Source organism: Haliotis asinina, chromosome 4, assembly GCF_037392515.1.
Source record: "Haliotis asinina isolate JCU_RB_2024 chromosome 4, JCU_Hal_asi_v2, whole genome shotgun sequence".
Taxonomy (NCBI): Eukaryota; Metazoa; Mollusca; class Gastropoda; order Lepetellida; family Haliotidae; genus Haliotis; species Haliotis asinina.
The window spans coordinates 58929093-58947747 of record NC_090283.1 but is presented as its reverse complement, the minus strand read 5'-3'; the positions used below and the strand labels follow the sequence as shown (position 1 = coordinate 58947747).

The 18655-nt window shown below is 42.0% G+C and overlaps 1 protein-coding gene across 1 annotated transcript; it reads left to right on the top strand.

The window, feature by feature from the left end:
- The first annotated feature begins 2310 nt into the window (after positions 1 to 2310).
- Positions 2311 to 17052, top strand: LOC137282619 (uncharacterized). Its single transcript, XM_067814399.1, has 6 exons — positions 2311 to 4388; positions 5136 to 5230; positions 8302 to 8422; positions 8877 to 9040; positions 9670 to 9808; positions 15341 to 17052. The coding sequence occupies exons 1-6, from the start codon at positions 2663 to 2665 to the stop codon at positions 16834 to 16836; spliced, it is 3741 nt and encodes a 1246-aa protein (XP_067670500.1). The 5' UTR covers positions 2311 to 2662; the 3' UTR covers positions 16837 to 17052.
- Positions 17053 to 18655: the final 1603 nt, after the last annotated feature.

Genomic DNA, 18655 nt, shown 5'->3' with positions numbered 1-18655 from the left:
GAGGCTGTTGCCATTCACTTAAAGCAAAGACGTATGTACGTCTTTGCTTAAAGCTTTCTCGAACAGGAAGTAAACTATAGATTGCCAAAGGCAGGCAACTCAACTCAAAGGCCTGTCGCTAAAAATACTATTGCCATTATACATATAAGATACGAAATGTGATCCACACATCCACGCATAAAACTCTAAACATTGTGACCCAAAGATAACTATCACTTAATCAATGATAATACAAACTACAGAAAACACACGCTATGTCACGTCAACCTGGATTGAAAGTTCTATGTGGAGCCTTTTGGCAATGATAGACATCGTACCAACAACAATCATGACACCTGGCACCATAAAACAAAACAAATTTGCAAAGAAAACCCATCCGAACATCTATGAATCCGTACGTCTCATTCAGAAAGAACATTTAATGGCTGAGGTTAAGATTCAGCAGATCCACTGACCTGTTAGGAAGAGGAAGTATCGGCAAACTGACATGAGAATCAGGGCCCTGTTTCGCAAAACTCTCGTAAACCTAAGATCTCGCAATTTTTCTCGTGGGATTTGTGTCTGGCATGCTATAACATAGCAGGTGCAAATGCTACGAGAAAAGTTACGAGATCTTAGGCTTACGAGAGTTTTGTGAAACGGGGCCCAGATCTCTAAAGGATGACTTGATCGCCCAGAGACAGTGTGAGATGTACTACACACAGATGACGTCTCAGAACTCCTTCACCTGGGATAAACATTGCAGACTATGTGGGTAGGTATAAATGCTTTTTCAGTTGTATCAATCCTAGTTTTCAGCGAAAGACCGATGTTTACAATTTACACTTGTCGATCATGCTCGCTGTATGTTTTATAAGTGTTAGAAACATTTCGCATAATCAGATTACATTAAATGTTTAAACCAGTGCTAATCCTTGTTGTGTTCACTGTGTGCCTATCAGATTAAATCAGTGGGGGTGAAACCAGCCGAGCGCAACAATAGTCCCCGATTAGAGTCGATACAAATGTTTGGGTGGTAAATGTTCATTTATCGACTTCCCGGGCTTGAACCACAGAAAGTGTGTAACAAGCTCGTCAATTTCAGTCATCCTCAGGACCAAATGAAAATGCCTGGTCCGCCCTCCCCACCATGCGTCCCAAGGAGGGACAACACACCGTTGGGAAGGGTAACAGGACAAAAGAGAGTAGCTCCGAAAGCGAGTAGGGAGCGGCGTGTCCGCTTCCCACAATGAAGACATGTAAGGGGCCGTATCCACTCCCAATGGTGAACTCAGGTAAGTAGTCGTGTCGACTCCCCATGGTGAAGTCAGGTAAGTAGCCGTGTCCACTCCCCCATGGGGAAGTCGGAGGAGCAGTAGTGTCTGCTCCCTGTGGTGAGGATGGGAAGTGGCCGAGCCCACTTCTTATGATTAAGTCAGGTGAGTAGCCGTGACTACTTTCAACAGTGAGGTAGGGGAAGTGGCTTTGACCGCTTCCCACGGTGAAGTCAGCGGAGTGAAGTCCACTTCCCATGGATAAGTCGGAGGAGGTGTAGTGTCTGCTCCCCACGGTGAGGAGAGGGGAGTGGCCTTGCCCGCTCCCCATGGTGAGGTCAGCAGAGTACACGTGCCTTCACATGTACACACACACGAACGCACGCACACACACACACGTGTGCAATGTATGTATACCATGCGACCCGAGGAGTGTCAACCCGTCACGCGTCCCAAGGAGGGACACACCAACCCAAACACAGGTCCCATGGAGGGACACACCAACAGCGAGGCAAAGCACGTGACATGATTAAATGACAGTTGATTTTGAAAACATATTTAGCTTTCATTTTTCACGACAGTTGTCACGATTTCAGGGTTAGACAAAATCGCAAACAAGATAACTTAACCCCGGAAATGTATATGAATTCTACAGAGGCCCGCATATAAGCATAACTCACAATTAAGTCACAGAGTCTCACCCCTCACATTGGTTGAAATTTCGTTCGCGGTAGAGAATTATGAACTGTTGTCCAAAAGGTCGATTTAAGGTAAATAAGTGTCGAAGTTACTAGTTTTAATGTCGGGATGTCATTTATAACGATGCCAATAAATGATATATGTATTTGTACCCCCATAGAGTACATGTGATCAGAGACCTTATAATAAGGTCTCTGATGTGATCTTTAAAATTGACTTCGTATTTCGCGGTAAATGTTCCGGTTTCTGTAAGCGAGAGGTTTCGTATTCGGTAACCACTTTACAAAGTAACATGGGATTCGCCAACAGTAGCACCCCCTTCCGTAAACTGTAAAATATTGGCTGTAGACGTGTACGCATATGAGTCAGTACATTCACACTGGAAAGGAAAGAATGTCTCTTTTTCTGCTGGTACTGACAGTACGGTTTATGGCATCTACGACTAGAGAGATATACTCTAAGTTTTGTGTCAGTGCGGTATTCTGGTTTGGTTTAGGACATTCTGCGATTCACAAACCTAATACTGACCACAATAGGTGGTGTCTAATAATATTTGTTAGCATAATTATCTCTTTCAGGAAAATAGTATCGTTAGCTGATACAAGCTCATTGCAGCGCTTTGAGCATTAATGCGTACATGGAGATTGCAGTCGGATGTATTCATGGGAGTTTTCTGTGGATTGCAGGTGCTGCAATGATAGCGAGAAGAGATGTCTGTCTGTAGCCTCGAATTTTCATTCCCACGTTCGTTTCTTGTGAAAATATACCAAAAGAGATTCAGTGCACCTTTTGTCGAATACTCAGCATCATACCTAAGTGCAAACTTCGACTTGAAGCGTTGTGCGGTAAGGACGATAAATGACGATCGTCTCGCAAAGCAATGCCAGTTGAGAACAGAACATTATGACCCCTTGGCTCAGTCGGCCTCAAGTTCTGAAGGCAAGATCGTTGTGGAATTAAGGAAACTCGCCGTAGATGTGTCAAAATCTGCAATTCGAATTAGCTTGTTTGACATTATTGATCAGCCATTCAGGGCTGAACAGTCAGACACTGACAATGAGAATACGGCAACCATAGATCGCATCAACTTTACTCTCCCACATTCCTATGTTTTGAAAAGCGTGAAGAATACGGCAGGGTCGAGTTTCCATCTTGAAGCATGGTACCTTGGTCAAGGTGGAGTTGTACTTCCTTGCATGTTGAACACAACATGCGAGTGTCTTGACGATGGAGGGGGTGAGCAGCTGACATTTGTCTTCGATGGTCTGATCTTAAACACCCAGACCAGACCTTTAACTATGAAGTTTTTATCAGCAAGTATTAATTCAAAGGACTACAGTAGTGAGAAAGCATCAAAGTCTTCACAGGGCGCTGAACTTGCAAAGATACCAAGCAACTCAGAAACTGTAACTACACAAAGAGAACAAGCATTGGATTCACTACAAAGTTCTGAAACTGGATCAGCACAGGAAGGGGAATCTCAAGTTACACCAACCTTATGTCCGTTGATCGCGTCCAGCATGACTCCAAGTGATGAGGCTGCCCCTGTTATTGACCCATTATTACAAGTATCAGCTTGTCCAAACACTTCAACAGTCGGTAGTAATGATAGTAACAGTCACAGTCCAAAAGAGAGTGATCCTACATGTGATCCAAGTTACAGCTCTCTTGTTCATATTGAAGAAATAATTGCCAATGACTTTTCTACATCCAAAACCAGTGATACAGATTCTGAGTCAGTGGAAAAAATTGAGATAATGCAGGAAAAGCCAGGTACAATTTCGGAAAGTGTTAAAGAAAATATACCTGCATCCATATCAGAGTCACAGAAAAATGGTAAAACATCTGATCAGAACACTAATGACTCTGGTTTACAAGGAAGTAAGGACGGTGATGCTGTTATTGATGTTGATCATGATGCTTCTTGTTCAGTTGAAAAGACAACTGACAAGGGAGAAAATGGCGATTGTCTCGCTAAGGGACACAGTATGGAACTTGTCGACCCAGTAAGTGGGATCATGACTATTATGAGGGTTAGTGATGATGAAGATGAGGAAGAAGTTGAAATAGTTGGTGTGGAAGACAGTGTCAAATCAAAAGAGGGTCAGAAACCCAACAAAACACCTAAAAAGGTAGCAGAGGATAATTCTGATTTACATAAGATTGTTGCCAGTATTGTTGAATCGTTAAATGTTGATAATGCTCAAAAAGGAAGCAGCTCAGTTTCAGCATCTAATGATTCCTTGATGACCATGGATTCCCGTTTGAAGTCACCAGAAGAGTGTCAGTCCACTGCTGATAAGTTAATTGGGTTGCCCCCAGTTCGTCTGGACATGTTGCCAGGTGTGATAGGGAGTGTACTTGGCCCAAGTGCAACACCGGGACAAGTGTGTCTACCACTTAGTGCTAATTCTAAACAGGATCCACTAAATAAGGGTAAGACCTCAAGATATTATGGATAGATGTCTGTGAATGGCATCGAGAAATGTTATTAAGAAGTGAAAATTTATGCAATCTCAGCTTCTTTATTTTAAGACGCTATAAGTGAAAAACATTCAGAAATGTTTGTCCTTCAGTCTGGGAATGAAAGCGAGGATGAAGAGCTGGAACATATGCATAGCTGGGGAAATCATGTAATAGTGCAATGAAGGATGACATTCACTCAATCACTGCCCGAATGTTTTCTATTCAATGTGTACCCAAGGCATATATATTTAGCAGTCATCATGACACCCTGTTGTCAAGAGTCATGGATGTGTTTGGGAGTCATCTTTAATCAGTGTTTGCCCTTGCCATAAGAAGTTAGGAGTCATCATGACTCTGGTGTCATGAGAGGGAGTCAGGGACATGTATTGGGGAGTCAAATACACAAATTTTCTGTGTCATGGGGAACACTGCTATTGAAACCCTGCAAAAGCACATTGTTTTATATTCAAAATCAAGATATTTCTTGGTTTCAAATCCCATTTAACAACATATATTACCAGCATGCAATCCCATTTTATAATTATGGCTACCATATTTACAAAATGTTTTCCATGATTTGATAATGTGCTTTTTTTAAACATAGTCTGATAGACATTGGCTCATGTCAAGTTTTTGTGTGGCGGAAACTGGTTCACAAAGTGTGAACTCACATGTTTGTATGTGTCCAAAGTAAGTGTTGATACTTTGTTGTAATAGGGAAGAGCAGCCATGTTGGAGAGTTTGATCCAGAGTGGGCAGACCACTTTCCCTGGCTTATGTATGATCGGAACCAACACATCATGTACTGTCAGGTGAGAAATGACTCATCTCAAACATATCAGTTTATATGAACCATTTTTCATCTTGCTGGTATCCAGGGATTATCAGGACGCAAATTTCTGCAACCTATACCAGGGCTCGATTTTTAAAGATGTTAACCTACATACACAAGGTGCTACCTAAGATAAAAACCTAATTGCACCAGCCAAATTTCAGTGTCAACGTAGTGTGCTAAGGTGTCAGGTTTCAGTGCGCATAAACATATTTCTGTGATGTAGTACCCATGAAACCATAGTAACCATAGCAATACATGGCTGAGATGTGTCCATATATAGTAATGTTTCGGTGCCGAACCTGTTCAAAGTTAGAAGAGAACATGAGCTGACATATTTATGCTTATGATGTTAGATTTCATGTCAATATATTTCTCATAAATTGGCTGATAACTAGGTTGCTCTTGGTAATTTGTGGTTGCAATTAAAAAAGCGAAAGATCAAGCTCTGTATATGTGTAAAAATTGACAATGAGTGCAACAAAATCTGTCACTGCATCCACAGGGATGCAGAAAAAGTCAAAATTCTTTTTGTAAGATTTCAGTTAAATAACAATAAGTTATCGAAGAGTTTGCCACTTACGGTATTATTTGCAATTCAGTGACTGTAACAGTTAATGTGATGATTATGATAACAGTGTCAATACTAATATTAACAGTTAGCATCTGGGACTCCAGATAAATCCCTGCATATCTATGTGTACAGCCAGATTAAGTGAACATGCTCAATGTGCTGTTTGACCCTAAGTCAGTCAAAATTACCTATGAAGATAGGGGTTAGAATAGGGCTTCAGTAGGAGGCAAGTAATGTGATTGGGTGGTCAGGCTTGTTGACATTATTGACAGTTAATGACACGTGTTGTCATATCCCGTTGTGTAGTTTGCAGACTCTCTAGAGTACACAACCCTGTGCACTTAAAAGAACCCACGAATCTGTTGGTATATGACCAGATGGTGGCCACATGAACACATGCATACACCTAGTTGCGGGTACAGCAACGTGCAGTAAACTTGGACAAAGTGCTGTGACTATGTGTCCCAGTCCACCCAGCTGTCAACTGGGTACCTCGTTAGGATGAGAGAGCCACAATAAACTCGGTGCGCCTAGTGGCAGCAAGAGTTGTATACTCCCCAGGGAGTTGAGATTGAATTACGATGTGCTGTTGAGATTGACATCTGGTGATCGAGGGAAAAATACTTTAGCGCCTAGAGAAATTGCCTTGCAGTTTGATTTGTGCGCTATACAAGAACACTTAACTAACTAACTAACTAGTCTGATGCTTGTGCTGTGGATAATTGGATCACTGGATTGTCTGGTCCAGACATGATTATTTACAGACAGCCGGAATATTGCTGGAATGTTGCTGATTGTGGCATAAAACAACAAACCAAACAAATAATATTAGTGAAAATGTTATTAATGTCAATAAATTCCAGTTTAAGTACTAAAGAAATTCCCAGTTTGTGAGAAATACATGCATGACTAATTTCATTGTGATAACCTGTATTGTTCTGACAGCAGGATCAGTGAACCGGGAGAGTGAGTGAGTTTAGTTTTACATCACTGTCAGCGATATTCCAGCACCGTCACTGCAGACAAACCCAGAAATGGGTTTCACACATTGTAACAATGTGGGGAATCGAACCCAGATTTTTGGCGTGAGGTGCCAAAGCGTTAGCTTAATTTGTTAAGCCTCACCAAACCTTAAACAGTAGATGTTGTCTCATTGGTTAAATCTGTTTGGCCTTGTCACATTTGATTGGATGGTCATTGGTTGCTCAAAGGTAATCTGACCCGACCTCCCATAAGGTTTTGTTAGATTCAGTAGTGGAGTGTAACATAAAGTACTGAGACTAAGTTTACTTAGACTGGCCGCTAGGCCACCCCACGGCCTCCAAACAGGACAAAGATGCAATTCTTACTTACATATGTATTGAATACAGTTTCTAAATATGGTGTGACAATCCTTTTTTGTATGATTTAAGTCAAGAGATAACGAAGAATAACTCAATTTCAACTCTTTTCAATATGTTTTTGTCCCCCTCTGTAACACGGAACAGGGGACTATGTTTTCAGCAGCGTCTGTGCGTATGTACATAAACTCATAAACTGTTATACCAAATGTCTTCTAATTTGGTGACAGTCTGAATTGAGGGATTACACAGACATCAGTCAATTTTGTTGATCTTGACCTTATTTTCAAGGTCACCTCATCTCTTTGACCACTGACCTGTGAAGGTCCATGCTTGCCATAAAAGGCAACCCTGCTTATCGTAAGAGGCGACTGACTGGATAGGGTGGTCAGACTCACTAGTTGACACATGTCATAGGTTCCCAATTGTGCAGAGCAGTGCTGATCATGCTGTTGATCACTGGATTGTCTGGTCCAGACTCGATTATTTGCAGACCCAATGCCATATGGCTGGAATTGTGCTGAGTGCAGTGTAAAACTAAACTCACTCACTCACTTTGACCACTGTTCAAACTCTTGTTAGCACGATTTCTTGTGAACTGTTGTACCCAATGTCTTCAAATTTGGTAACAGCCTACATTTAGGACTTAAGCAGACACCGGTTGATTCAGGTTACCTTGATCTTATTTTCAGTATGACCACAATGCTTTGTCCACTTTTCGAACTTACGTTAACACAATATTCCATAAAACATTGCAACCAGTATCCTCAATTTTGTCAACAGCCTACATTGGGTCATTATCCAGACACCAGTCATTTCACGCATGTTGTGTGTGAGTAAAAGCAGTGAACTTGTTATAAATATTTCATTCTTCTTTAACAGCGGGGTACATTGCCATGATAGTGGCAAACGCTTGTTAATGTCGCCTTCATGGTGACATAGAGGCAGTGAGGTAGCCTAGTGGTTGAAGCATTCGCCTGTCACACCAAAGGCACGAATTTGATTCTCCATATGGGTTAAAAATAATATGGTTAATGTGTAACATGCATTAATGGTGTCATGATATTGCTGAAATAATTCTAAAAACAACATAAAACCACACTCACTCATGCTGACATATGGAAGTCTTTCTTTCAGGTGTGCATATATTCAAAGAAGAGCAACATTTTCACAGCGGGCTCCCACTTTTTCATGAGAGATCCACTGATAACCCACACTAAGTCACAGCAACACATCGATGCATTGCGGATAGTACAAGGTTAGTGGCTGTTAAAGAATTGCTTTGGAGACTCCAGTTTTTTTTTCAAATACCAGATCAGAGCATTGGTGTAGATGGTACTTCACTGGTTCTCGGTTTTCAGAAATCATGCATCTTTAGTGTGTTGACATCTCAAGGATATTTTGTGCTTTTTCATGTGTGCTGACTATGTCTCATTTATTGATTAACATCTTGCATGTCTTTCTTTCATGAAGTTTATGTTAATATATGTACAAGAGTATGATACTTGATACCCGTAAAAAAGCATTGTATTAAATGTCTCAAAATATATAGGTGGCATGACCACCCAAAGATATACAGGACTGGATATATATATAGATAGATATAGATATAGATATAGATAGATAGATAGATAGATAGATAGATAGATAGATAGATAAAAATGGTACGACATGCCGTGTACTTTTGTGACTGTCACCAGTTTGCTTCGCAGAAACTGCTAGTGCTGGCCAGTCACCTCAGTGGCTTGAAATGGTGCACCGATGTCAGGAACAGATCCAGAGCATCATGGGATTGCAAAACGTGTTTGACTACGCATGGCTCATTGACTTCCCCTGGCTGAAGTATGACGAGGTCGACCATAAGGTATTCTGTAAGGTCAGTGTCCAACTCCAAACAACTGGCTGATCTAAAGGGTTGTGTAGGAGTGTGTACCCTCTCCTTTTGTATTGAAAGTGAATTAAATTACCACTGAAACTCAGGTGAATATGAAGTGTGCACTCCTCAATTTTCTCAGTAATGTCTTTCCCACCTTCTTCTACCACCACCACCCCACCCCCCTCCCCTCCTTGCCTCTTTCTCTTCTCACTCTCTTTCTATGAAACTAAGGCTCCAGAGGACAACTATACTAATTTCAAAGGTCCTTACAGGAAATATGATTGTTTGGTTTGTTGTTAAAAGCCACATTCAGCATCATTCAAGATTGTTCAGTGCCTACACGATGAGTATGTTTGTCAACAGCTACGAGATGAGCTGCTGAGATGTAGTGCTGAGCAGTGTTCAGTACAAACTAAGTCACATGGCCTGGTGCCTAAATTATTCATCATGCCAAAGACCTAGGTTTGATTGCGTACATGGGTGTGGAGCCCATTTCTAGTGTCCCCCGCTGAGATATTACTGGAGTATTGCTAAAAGCAGCGTAATACTAAACTAAATGTTGTTGTGTTTGAGAATGTTGAATTTCGTTATGCAATAACGTAAAGTGTATGTTAATGCTTTTCTTGCAGATCTGTCAAAAGCACAAACGAAAAACTTTGTTTGCACAGGGCGTCACCCTTTTCAGCCGACGTCGTATCCGCGAACACCAGAAAAACAAATGCCACGTGGATGCTTTGCTGTTAGAGAATGCAACATTGGAAAGTAATGGTGAGAAGGTTGCACATTAACTTGATTAAGAATATTGCAGTGATACATTTTGACAAAATGTGTCCAATATTACAGAAATACATTTGGTTTGGTGAACTTAAATGTGAAGAAAGAAAATGTGACAGAACCAAACTCAGTCCTTATTCAGTGTTCACCAAGTCCTACTTGTTAAGACAAAGAGACTGGGAGCACAAAAATTTCTCTATGAGTACATGTTTCAATTATATCAATTCATCATTTTTTGATAATAGATGCAGGATAATTATAAATCTAGGATATTTAAATTGGCACAAAAGACGTGAAGTGTGTTGTGCAGCTGAGGTCTACCATTGTCAAGTTTGACTTGAAAAGATCTTGGTCGAAATTGGTCTTTGGCAACCCATGCTTGTCGTAAGAGGCAACTAACAGGATTGAGCGGTCAGACTCACTCATTTGGTTGGCATGTAATTGTGACCCAATCAGTGCTCATGTTGTTAATCACTGGATTGTCTCGTTCAGACTCGATTATTTACAGACTGTCGACATATAGCTGGAATATTGCCAAGTGCGGTGTTAAAGAATAAACAATACCAAGCTGAATTGGTTGATCTGTCATAAATGTTCCCAACAAAAATCCTTCTCAAATTTAAGAAGGCCTCTGAAAGTGTGAAGCGAGTGCAGAACATTATCGTCATGCCTTGCAGGCCAAGTTGTGTCAGAGAAATGTTAAGGTCTTTTTACCATGCCCTGCTAGACATCCTTTGTATGGTATTGTGTGAGAAGTAACGTCTTCAAGAAAATATCAAACATTCCAACTGGTTTTAATGTTGTGTACTGGGCACACATGGGCCAGTTGTGTGAGGGTTCAAGATTGTGGATAGTTACAACTGCAGGTTTGAATCCTGGTTGGCCAGGGTGGTTTCTAGGTTTGAATCCTGGTTGGCTAGGGTGGTGTCTACGTTTCAATCCTCATCGGCCAGGATGGCTTCTAGATTTGAATCCTGGTTGGCGAGGGTGGTTTCTAGATTTGAATCCTGGTTGGCGAGGGTGGTTTCTAGATTTGAATCCTGGTTGGCGAGGGTGGTTTCTAGATTTGAATCCTGGTTGGCGAGGGTGGTTTCTAGATTTGAATCCTGGTTGGCCAGGGTGGTTTCTAGATTCGAATCCTGGTTGGCGAGGGTGGTTTCTAGATTTGAATCCTGGTTGGCGAGGGTGGTTTCTAGATTTGAATCCTGGTTGGCGAGGGTGGTTTCTAGATTTGAATCCTGGTTGGCCAGGGTGGTTTCTAGATTCGAATCCTGGTCGGCTCGGGTGGTTTCTAGGTTTGAATCCTGGTTGGCTAGGGTGGTGTCTACGTTTCAATCCTCATCGGCCAGGATGGCTTCTAGATTTGAATCCTGGTTGGCGAGGGTGGTTTCTAGATTTGAATCCTGGTTGGCCAGGGTGGTTTCTAGATTTGAATCCTGGTTGGCGAGGGTGGTTTCTAGATTTGAATCCTGGTTGGCGAGGGTGGTTTCTAGATTTGAATCCTGGTTGGCCAGGGTGGTTTCTAGATTCGAATCCTGGTTGGCGAGGGTGGTTTCTAGATTTGAATCCTGGTTGGCGAGGGTGGTTTCTAGATTTGAATCCTGGTTGGCGAGGGTGGTTTCTAGATTTGAATCCTGGTTGGCCAGGGTGGTTTCTAGATTCGAATCCTGGTCGGCTCGGGTGGTTTCTAGATTTGAATCCTGGTTGGCCAGGGTGGTTTCTAGATTCGAATCCTGGTTGGCCAGGGTGGCTTCTAGATTTGAATCCTGGTTGGCCAGGGTGGCTTCTAGATTTGAATCCTGGTTGGCCAGGGTGGTTTCTAGATTCGAATCCTGGTCGGCTCGGGTGGTTTCTAGGTTTGAATCCTGGTTGGCTAGGGTGGTGTCTACGTTTCAATCCTCATCGGCCAGGATGGCTTCTAGATTTGAATCCTGGTTGGCGAGGGTGGTTTCTAGATTTGAATCCTGGTTGGCCAGGGTGGTTTCTAGATTTGAATCCTGGTTGGCGAGGGTGGTTTCTAGATTTGAATCCTGGTTGGCGAGGGTGGTTTCTAGATTTGAATCCTGGTTGGCCAGGGTGGTTTCTAGATTCGAATCCTGGTTGGCCAGGGTGGTTTCTAGATTTGAATCCTGGTTGGCGAGGGTGGTTTCTAGATTTGAATCCTGGTTGGCGAGGGTGGTTTCTAGATTTGAATCCTGGTTGGCCAGGGTGGTTTCTAGATTCGAATCCTGGTCGGCTCGGGTGGTTTCTAGATTCGAATCCTGGTTGGCCAGGATGGCTTCTAGGTTTGAATCCTGGTTGGCTAGGGTGGTGTCTACGTTTCAATCCTCATCGGCCAGGATGGCTTCTAGATTTGAATCCTGGTTGGCGAGGGTGGTTTCTAGGTTTGAATCCTGGTTGGCCAGGGTGGTTTCTAGATTTGAATCCTGGTTGGCTAGGGTGGTGTCTACGTTTCAATCCTCATCGGCCAGGATGGCTTCTAGATTTGAATCCTGGTCGGCTCGGGTGGTTTCTAGATTCGAATCCTGGTTGGCGAGGGTGGTTTCTAGATTTGAATCCTGGTTGGCCAGGGTGGTTTCTAGATTCGAATCCTGGTTGGCGAGGGTGGTTTCTAGATTTGAATCCTGGTTGGCGAGGGTGGTTTCTAGATTCGAATCCTGGTTGGCTAGGGTGGTGTCTACGTTTCAATCCTCATCGGCCAGGATGGCTTCTAGATTTGAATCCTGGTTGGCCAGGGTGGTTTCTAGATTTGAATCCTGGTTGGCCAGGGTGGTTTCTAGATTTGAATCCTGGTTGGCCAGGGTGGTTTCTAGATTTGAATCCTGGTTGGCCAGCGTGGTTTCTAGATTTGAATCCTGGTTGGCTAGGGTGGTGTCTACGTTTCAATCCTCATCGGCCAGGATGGCTTCTAGATTTGAATCCTGGTTGGCGAGGGTGGTTTCTAGATTTGAATCCTGGTTGGCCAGGGTGGTTTCTAGGTTTGAATCCTGGTTGGCTAGGGTGGTGTCTACGTTTCAATCCTCATCGGCCAGGATGGTTTCTAGATTTGAATCCTGGTTGGCGAGGGTGGTTTCTAGATTTGAATCCTGGTTGGCGAGGGTGGTTTCTAGATTTGAATCCTGGTTGGCCAGGGTGGTTTCTAGATTCGAATCCTGGTTGGCTAGGGTGGTGTCTACGTTTCAATCCTCATCGGCCAGGATGGCTTCTAGATTTGAATCCTGGTTGGCGAGGGTGGTTTCTAGATTTGAATCCTGGTTGGCCAGGGTGGTTTCTAGATTCGAATCCTGGTTGGCGAGGGTGGTTTCTAGATTTGAATCCTGGTTGGCCAGGGTGGTTTCTAGATTCGAATCCTGGTTGGCGAGGGTGGTTTCTAGATTTGAATCCTGGTTGGCCAGGGTGGTTTCTAGATTCGAATCCTGGTTGGCTAGGGTGGTGTCTACGTTTCAATCCTCATCGGCCAGGATGGCTTCTAGATTTGAATCCTGGTTGGCCAGGGTGGTTTCTAGATTTGAATCCTGGTTGGCGAGGGTGGTTTCTAGATTCGAATCCTGGTTGGCTAGGGTGGTGTCTACGTTTCAATCCTCATCGGCCAGGATGGCTTCTAGATTTGAATCCTGGTTGGCGAGGGTGGTTTCTAGATTTGAATCCTGGTTGGCCAGGGTGGTTTCTAGATTTGAATCCTGGTTGGCCAGGGTGGTTTCTAGATTTGAATCCTGGTTGGCCAGGGTGGTTTCTAGATTCGAATCCTGGTTGGCCAGGGTGGTTTCTAGATTTGAATCCTGGTTGGCCAGGATGGCTTCTAGATTTGAATCCTGGTTGGCCAGGGTGGTTTCTAGATTTGAATCCTGGTTGGCTAGGGTGGTGTCTACGTTTCAATCCTCATCGGCCAGGATGGCTTCTAGATTTGAATCCTGGTTGGCGAGGGTGGTTTCTAGGTTTGAATCCTTATCGGCCATGGTGGTTTCTAGATTCGAATCCTTTTCGGCCCGGGTGGTTTCTAGGTTTGAATCCTGTTTGGCCCGGGTGGTTTCTAGGTTTGAATCCTGGTTGGCCCGGGTGGTTTCTAGGTTTGAATCCTGGTTGGCCAGGGTGGTTTCTATGTTTAAATCTTGGTCGGCTCGGGTGGTTTCTAGGTTTGAATCCTGGTCGGCAAGGGTGGTTTCTAGGTTTGAATCCTGGTTGGCCAGGGTGGTTTCTAGGTTTGAATCCTGGTTGGCCTGGGTGGTTTCTAGGTTTGAATCCTTGTCAGCCAGGGTGGTTTCTAGGTTTAAATCCTGGTTGGCCTGGGTGGTTTCTAGGTTTGAATCCTGGTTGGCCAGGGTGGTTTCTATGTTTCAGGTGCCATACCTATGCTATTGCAAGCTGCCAGCTTGTATATGATTTCTTTGAGTGGCCTTTATGGATATGCAATATCTTTCATACAAAGGGAGGATAGATCAGTGGATATGCAATATCTTTCATGCAAAGGGGGATAGTTCTATGGATATGCAATATCTTTCATACAAAGGGGATAGTTCAATGGATATGCAATATCTTTCATACAAAGGGGGATAGTTTTATGGATATGCAATATCTTTCATACAAAGGGGGAATAGTTCAATGGATATGCAATATCTTTCATACAAAGGGGGGATAGTTCAATGGATATGCAATATCTTTCATACAAAGGGGAATAGTTCAATGGATATGCAATATCTTTCGTACTGAGGGATATAGTTCTATGGATATGCAATATCTTTCTTACTGAGGGGGATAGTTCTATGGATATGCAATATCTTTCATACAAAGGGGAATAGTTCAATGGATATGCAATATCTTTCATACAAAGGGGGATAGTTCTATGGATATGCAATATCTTTCATACAAAGGGAGGATAGTTCAATGGATATGCAATATCTTCATACAAAGGGGGATAGTTCTATGGATATGCAATATCTTTCATACAAAGGGGAATAGTTCTATGGATGTGCAATATCTTTCGTACTGAGGGATATAGTTCTATGGTTATGCAATATCTTTCTTACTGAGGGGGATAGTTCAATGGATATGCAATATCTTTCATACAAAGGGGAATAGTTCTATGGATTTGCAATATCTTTCATACAATGCAACGTTTCAACCTCATTTCAACCTCATGCTAACCTCATTATCATTACGTTAGAAGACAGGACATATGTGTTTTGAATATATTTCTACTCAGCCTCAAGAGAGAGTGAGTGAGTTTTGTTTTATTCCAGCTATGTGGCGGCGGTCTAAATAATCGAGTCTGGCCGAGACAATCCAGTGATCAGCAGCATGAGCATTAATCTGCACTATTGGGAGCCAATGACGTGTTGACCAAGTCAGCGAGCCTGACCACCTGGTCCCATTAGTTGCCTATTTCAACAAGCATAATCGCCTTTTATGGCTAGCATGGGTTGCTGAAGGCCTATTCTACCCCAGACTTTCACAGGGTTATGACTGGTCCCTATATGTTATTGTTAATTTTCAGCAACTCAGAATGATTTCGTTTGTCAATAATTTCAGGTGAGATCAAGTCCAAGACTGTTATGAGACTGGATGCAAATTCGGAACTTATATTCAGTATGGAGACAATGGACACTGAAAAGGAGCCACTTCACTGGAACAGAATAGTTCCACCTGAAGAAGACAACAAAACTCCACAGAAGGAACCTGATATGGATATCATCAGTATTAAGAGCGAAGACTCATTCCATAGTCCCAAATTAGTTGCCTCTGGCCCATACAAAGTGTCTCCCGCCTTGTCCCCAGTTGTTATCCTTACGGACGTGAGAAAGAGTCCTCCTGATACTCCCCTCAGTGATGGCAGACGGACATCATTGTCCAGACACGGCAGCTCCCAGAGTCAGAGCAGCAAAACCAGAAGTAAACAGCCCAGAGATGTGTCCAAGAAATGTGTCACTACTGGCGACTCAGGAAGTGAAAAAAGCCTTTCCTCAAAGCGAAACAGACGTCCAGTAACACCATGTTCACCAGCTTCATCTCTTGGGAGTCCTCCTGTGGATGTGGATGCAGACATTAATACATTGTTACCTCTTGTGGTGATGGACAACGTTGACACTTTACCAAAGTCTGTGGCTAAGAGGTTGTCTTTCAATAACCTATCCGATTCCAGTCTGGCTAATGGTTTGTCCAGCAGTGATTCAAGCAGGCAGAAAAGATCTGCTGTTAATGGTGAAAAGAAGTTGAAGGAAGATCCAGATAAAATCCTTATAAACTATCTGTCTTGTACTGCTGATACTCCGAAAAAGAAGTGGTTGGAAAATGTAGATGCATCTTTGTGGAAACCAGTTGTTGTGCTTGATGACATTTCAGAGGATTTGTCCATTCTGAATGCACCTTCTGTTCGAAGAAGACATTGTAGTCAGACTAAAGAGAAAACTATAGGTAAATCCAAGAAAACGTTCAAACGGTTAGTTTCAACTGACACTGAATCTGTGGCATCCAAGAAAAGCAAGCAAGAAGATCATGATTTAGATGATGACACACCTTTCAGTGTCAGAATTGAGGCTAGTAAGGCAAATAAAAGTAAGACTACGAGAACTTCAGATCTTGTTGATGTTGGAGATAGTGAAATTGTTGGATTCAGTGAAATAAAATCAAATACTAGCAAGAATGGATTCAGTGAAATAAAATCTAATACTGGCAAGAAATTAATGAATGCAGCTGAGACTTCAGTGGATGTTTTCCTTGAGACTGGAAGGTGTCGAAGTAGTCGAAAGAAAGGTGCCATGTCTCCGCGATCAGACACAGAGTCAGTTGAACCTCCTCAATTGACATTTAGGAAAGACTCAAAGTCTCCGCAGGTGGACACAGAGACAGCCAAACCTTCACAAGTGACATTTAAGAAAGATTCAAAGTCTCCGCAGATGGACACAGAGACCGCCAAACCTCCACAAGTGACATTTGAAAACAGTTACGATATGATGGAGATTCTCGATGGACTTGATCTAACCGACATGATGATGTGTCACGTTGTCCTCAAGCGGATAGCTGTTTAATACATTCGGAGCCGTGAGTAGAGCTTGTCACAGGCCCACTTCCGGGGACAAAACCAAAGAATCGAAGAAATAGTATTTGTTTGTCAGAATGAGCTGCCTGAATATTGATCTGTTGGTTTGAATAAATTTTCTTCAATTTGTATGCCACTTAGGAATCTTCATAAATCATCTCAATAAATTAACAAACTGATTAAAAATTAATATTTTTACAAAAAATTCTGTTATTTGGTTTGTGATACTGATGGGTAGGAATATAATTCACACTTAGTGGAGAAGATAGCACTATTTTTTCTGTATTTTCCATCTCCAGCCTGCCCGGAATAAATATTTCAACATGAAATGATAATAAAGTGGCTATGATCCCAATTGCTGTTTGCACCCTCATATGATAAAAATGCAATTCCCTACACACTCAGGGGCGGTGGGATTGCCTACTGGTTAAGGACTTTGGTCATCATGCTGAAACCTGTGTTCCATTCACCACATGGGTACAATGTGTGAAGCCCATTTCTGGTGTCCCCTGCTTTGATATTGCTAACAGTGAATAAAGGCTAACTCACGTTTACACTTCTGAACAAAAGCAATGAGAAGGATCTTTCTTCATCTACATGCATTGATATGTTGTTGCCATTGGAAAGTGACATGGTCTACAACATGAATTTATTTGAAAGATTAAAGTTTATACATTTCATAAAAGAAGGTAAGAGGTAATGTAAAAATATTTTATTATTTTTTTATTTTATTTATTTGTTTGCTTTTTTTTACTGTTGTTGCCTTTCTGGTTGCTCATGATTAACACAAAAAATATTTTGACTCAGAACTGATAATTTTTATGATTTTTATCATAAAAGTTTACTTTTAAAGTGTAATTTCAATGGGTGTTAAACTGTTCACGGATATTTGTTATCACTGATACATTCTTTTTTTAAACAAGAATATTTCATGACACACTTGCAGTGCACAAAGTCTGTGGTCATTTCTGGTGTCATTCTTCTTTGTTTTATTCTGCTTCTGTTGTGTTTATTGTAATAATTATATTCCTTTAGCATGGGTGAGATTGGTCATCTGAGTGTTATTTACTCATGTTTTGTGCTCCATGGCGCAAGGCTTAGGATGTTATGCATTGATAGTTATAGATATGCGGTATATATCAAGCCCATTTCTGGTGTCCCTTGCCATGATGTTGCTGGAATATTGCTAAAACTGATGAAAAATGAAATATATTTGACATATTCCACATCAAGGTCTGCTGTTGAGATCATGTGATTGGTCCAGTGTTGTCAGCTGATTGGGGAAAGTCCAGCCTTCAGCATCAGATTATGTTGTAAGAAAGTAAAGAATGATAACTACAGTTGAAGCAATTATACTATTTCCCTGTAAACTCCAGTTTAGTCACTGTACATGTGCTGTCAATCTGAAGAAATCTGAAAATGGATAGGCAGATACTTACGTATGACCCCACTACATCTTATTGCCCTTCTTGAAATAGAGCAGGGATGTAGTTCTGGGCCCGGTTTCATAAACTCTTGTAAGCCTAAGACCTTGTAACTTTACTGTACCATTTGTACCTCTTATATTGTAAAATAGGAGGTAGGAATGCTACTAGAAAAGTTATGAGATCTTAAGCTTACGAGAGATTTGTGAAACAGGGCCCTGGACTTCTATCAACTTACATTAGCAACCACTCTGTTAGACTAACAGCTAGTCCCTGAAATGAACAGTTTTTCAGAAAATACAAGGTTTGGAATTAAAATTAAATACAATAGAAAAGAGACTTTCTTCGTTTTCCTGAAATTGCAGTAATCTAGACTTGCCACAG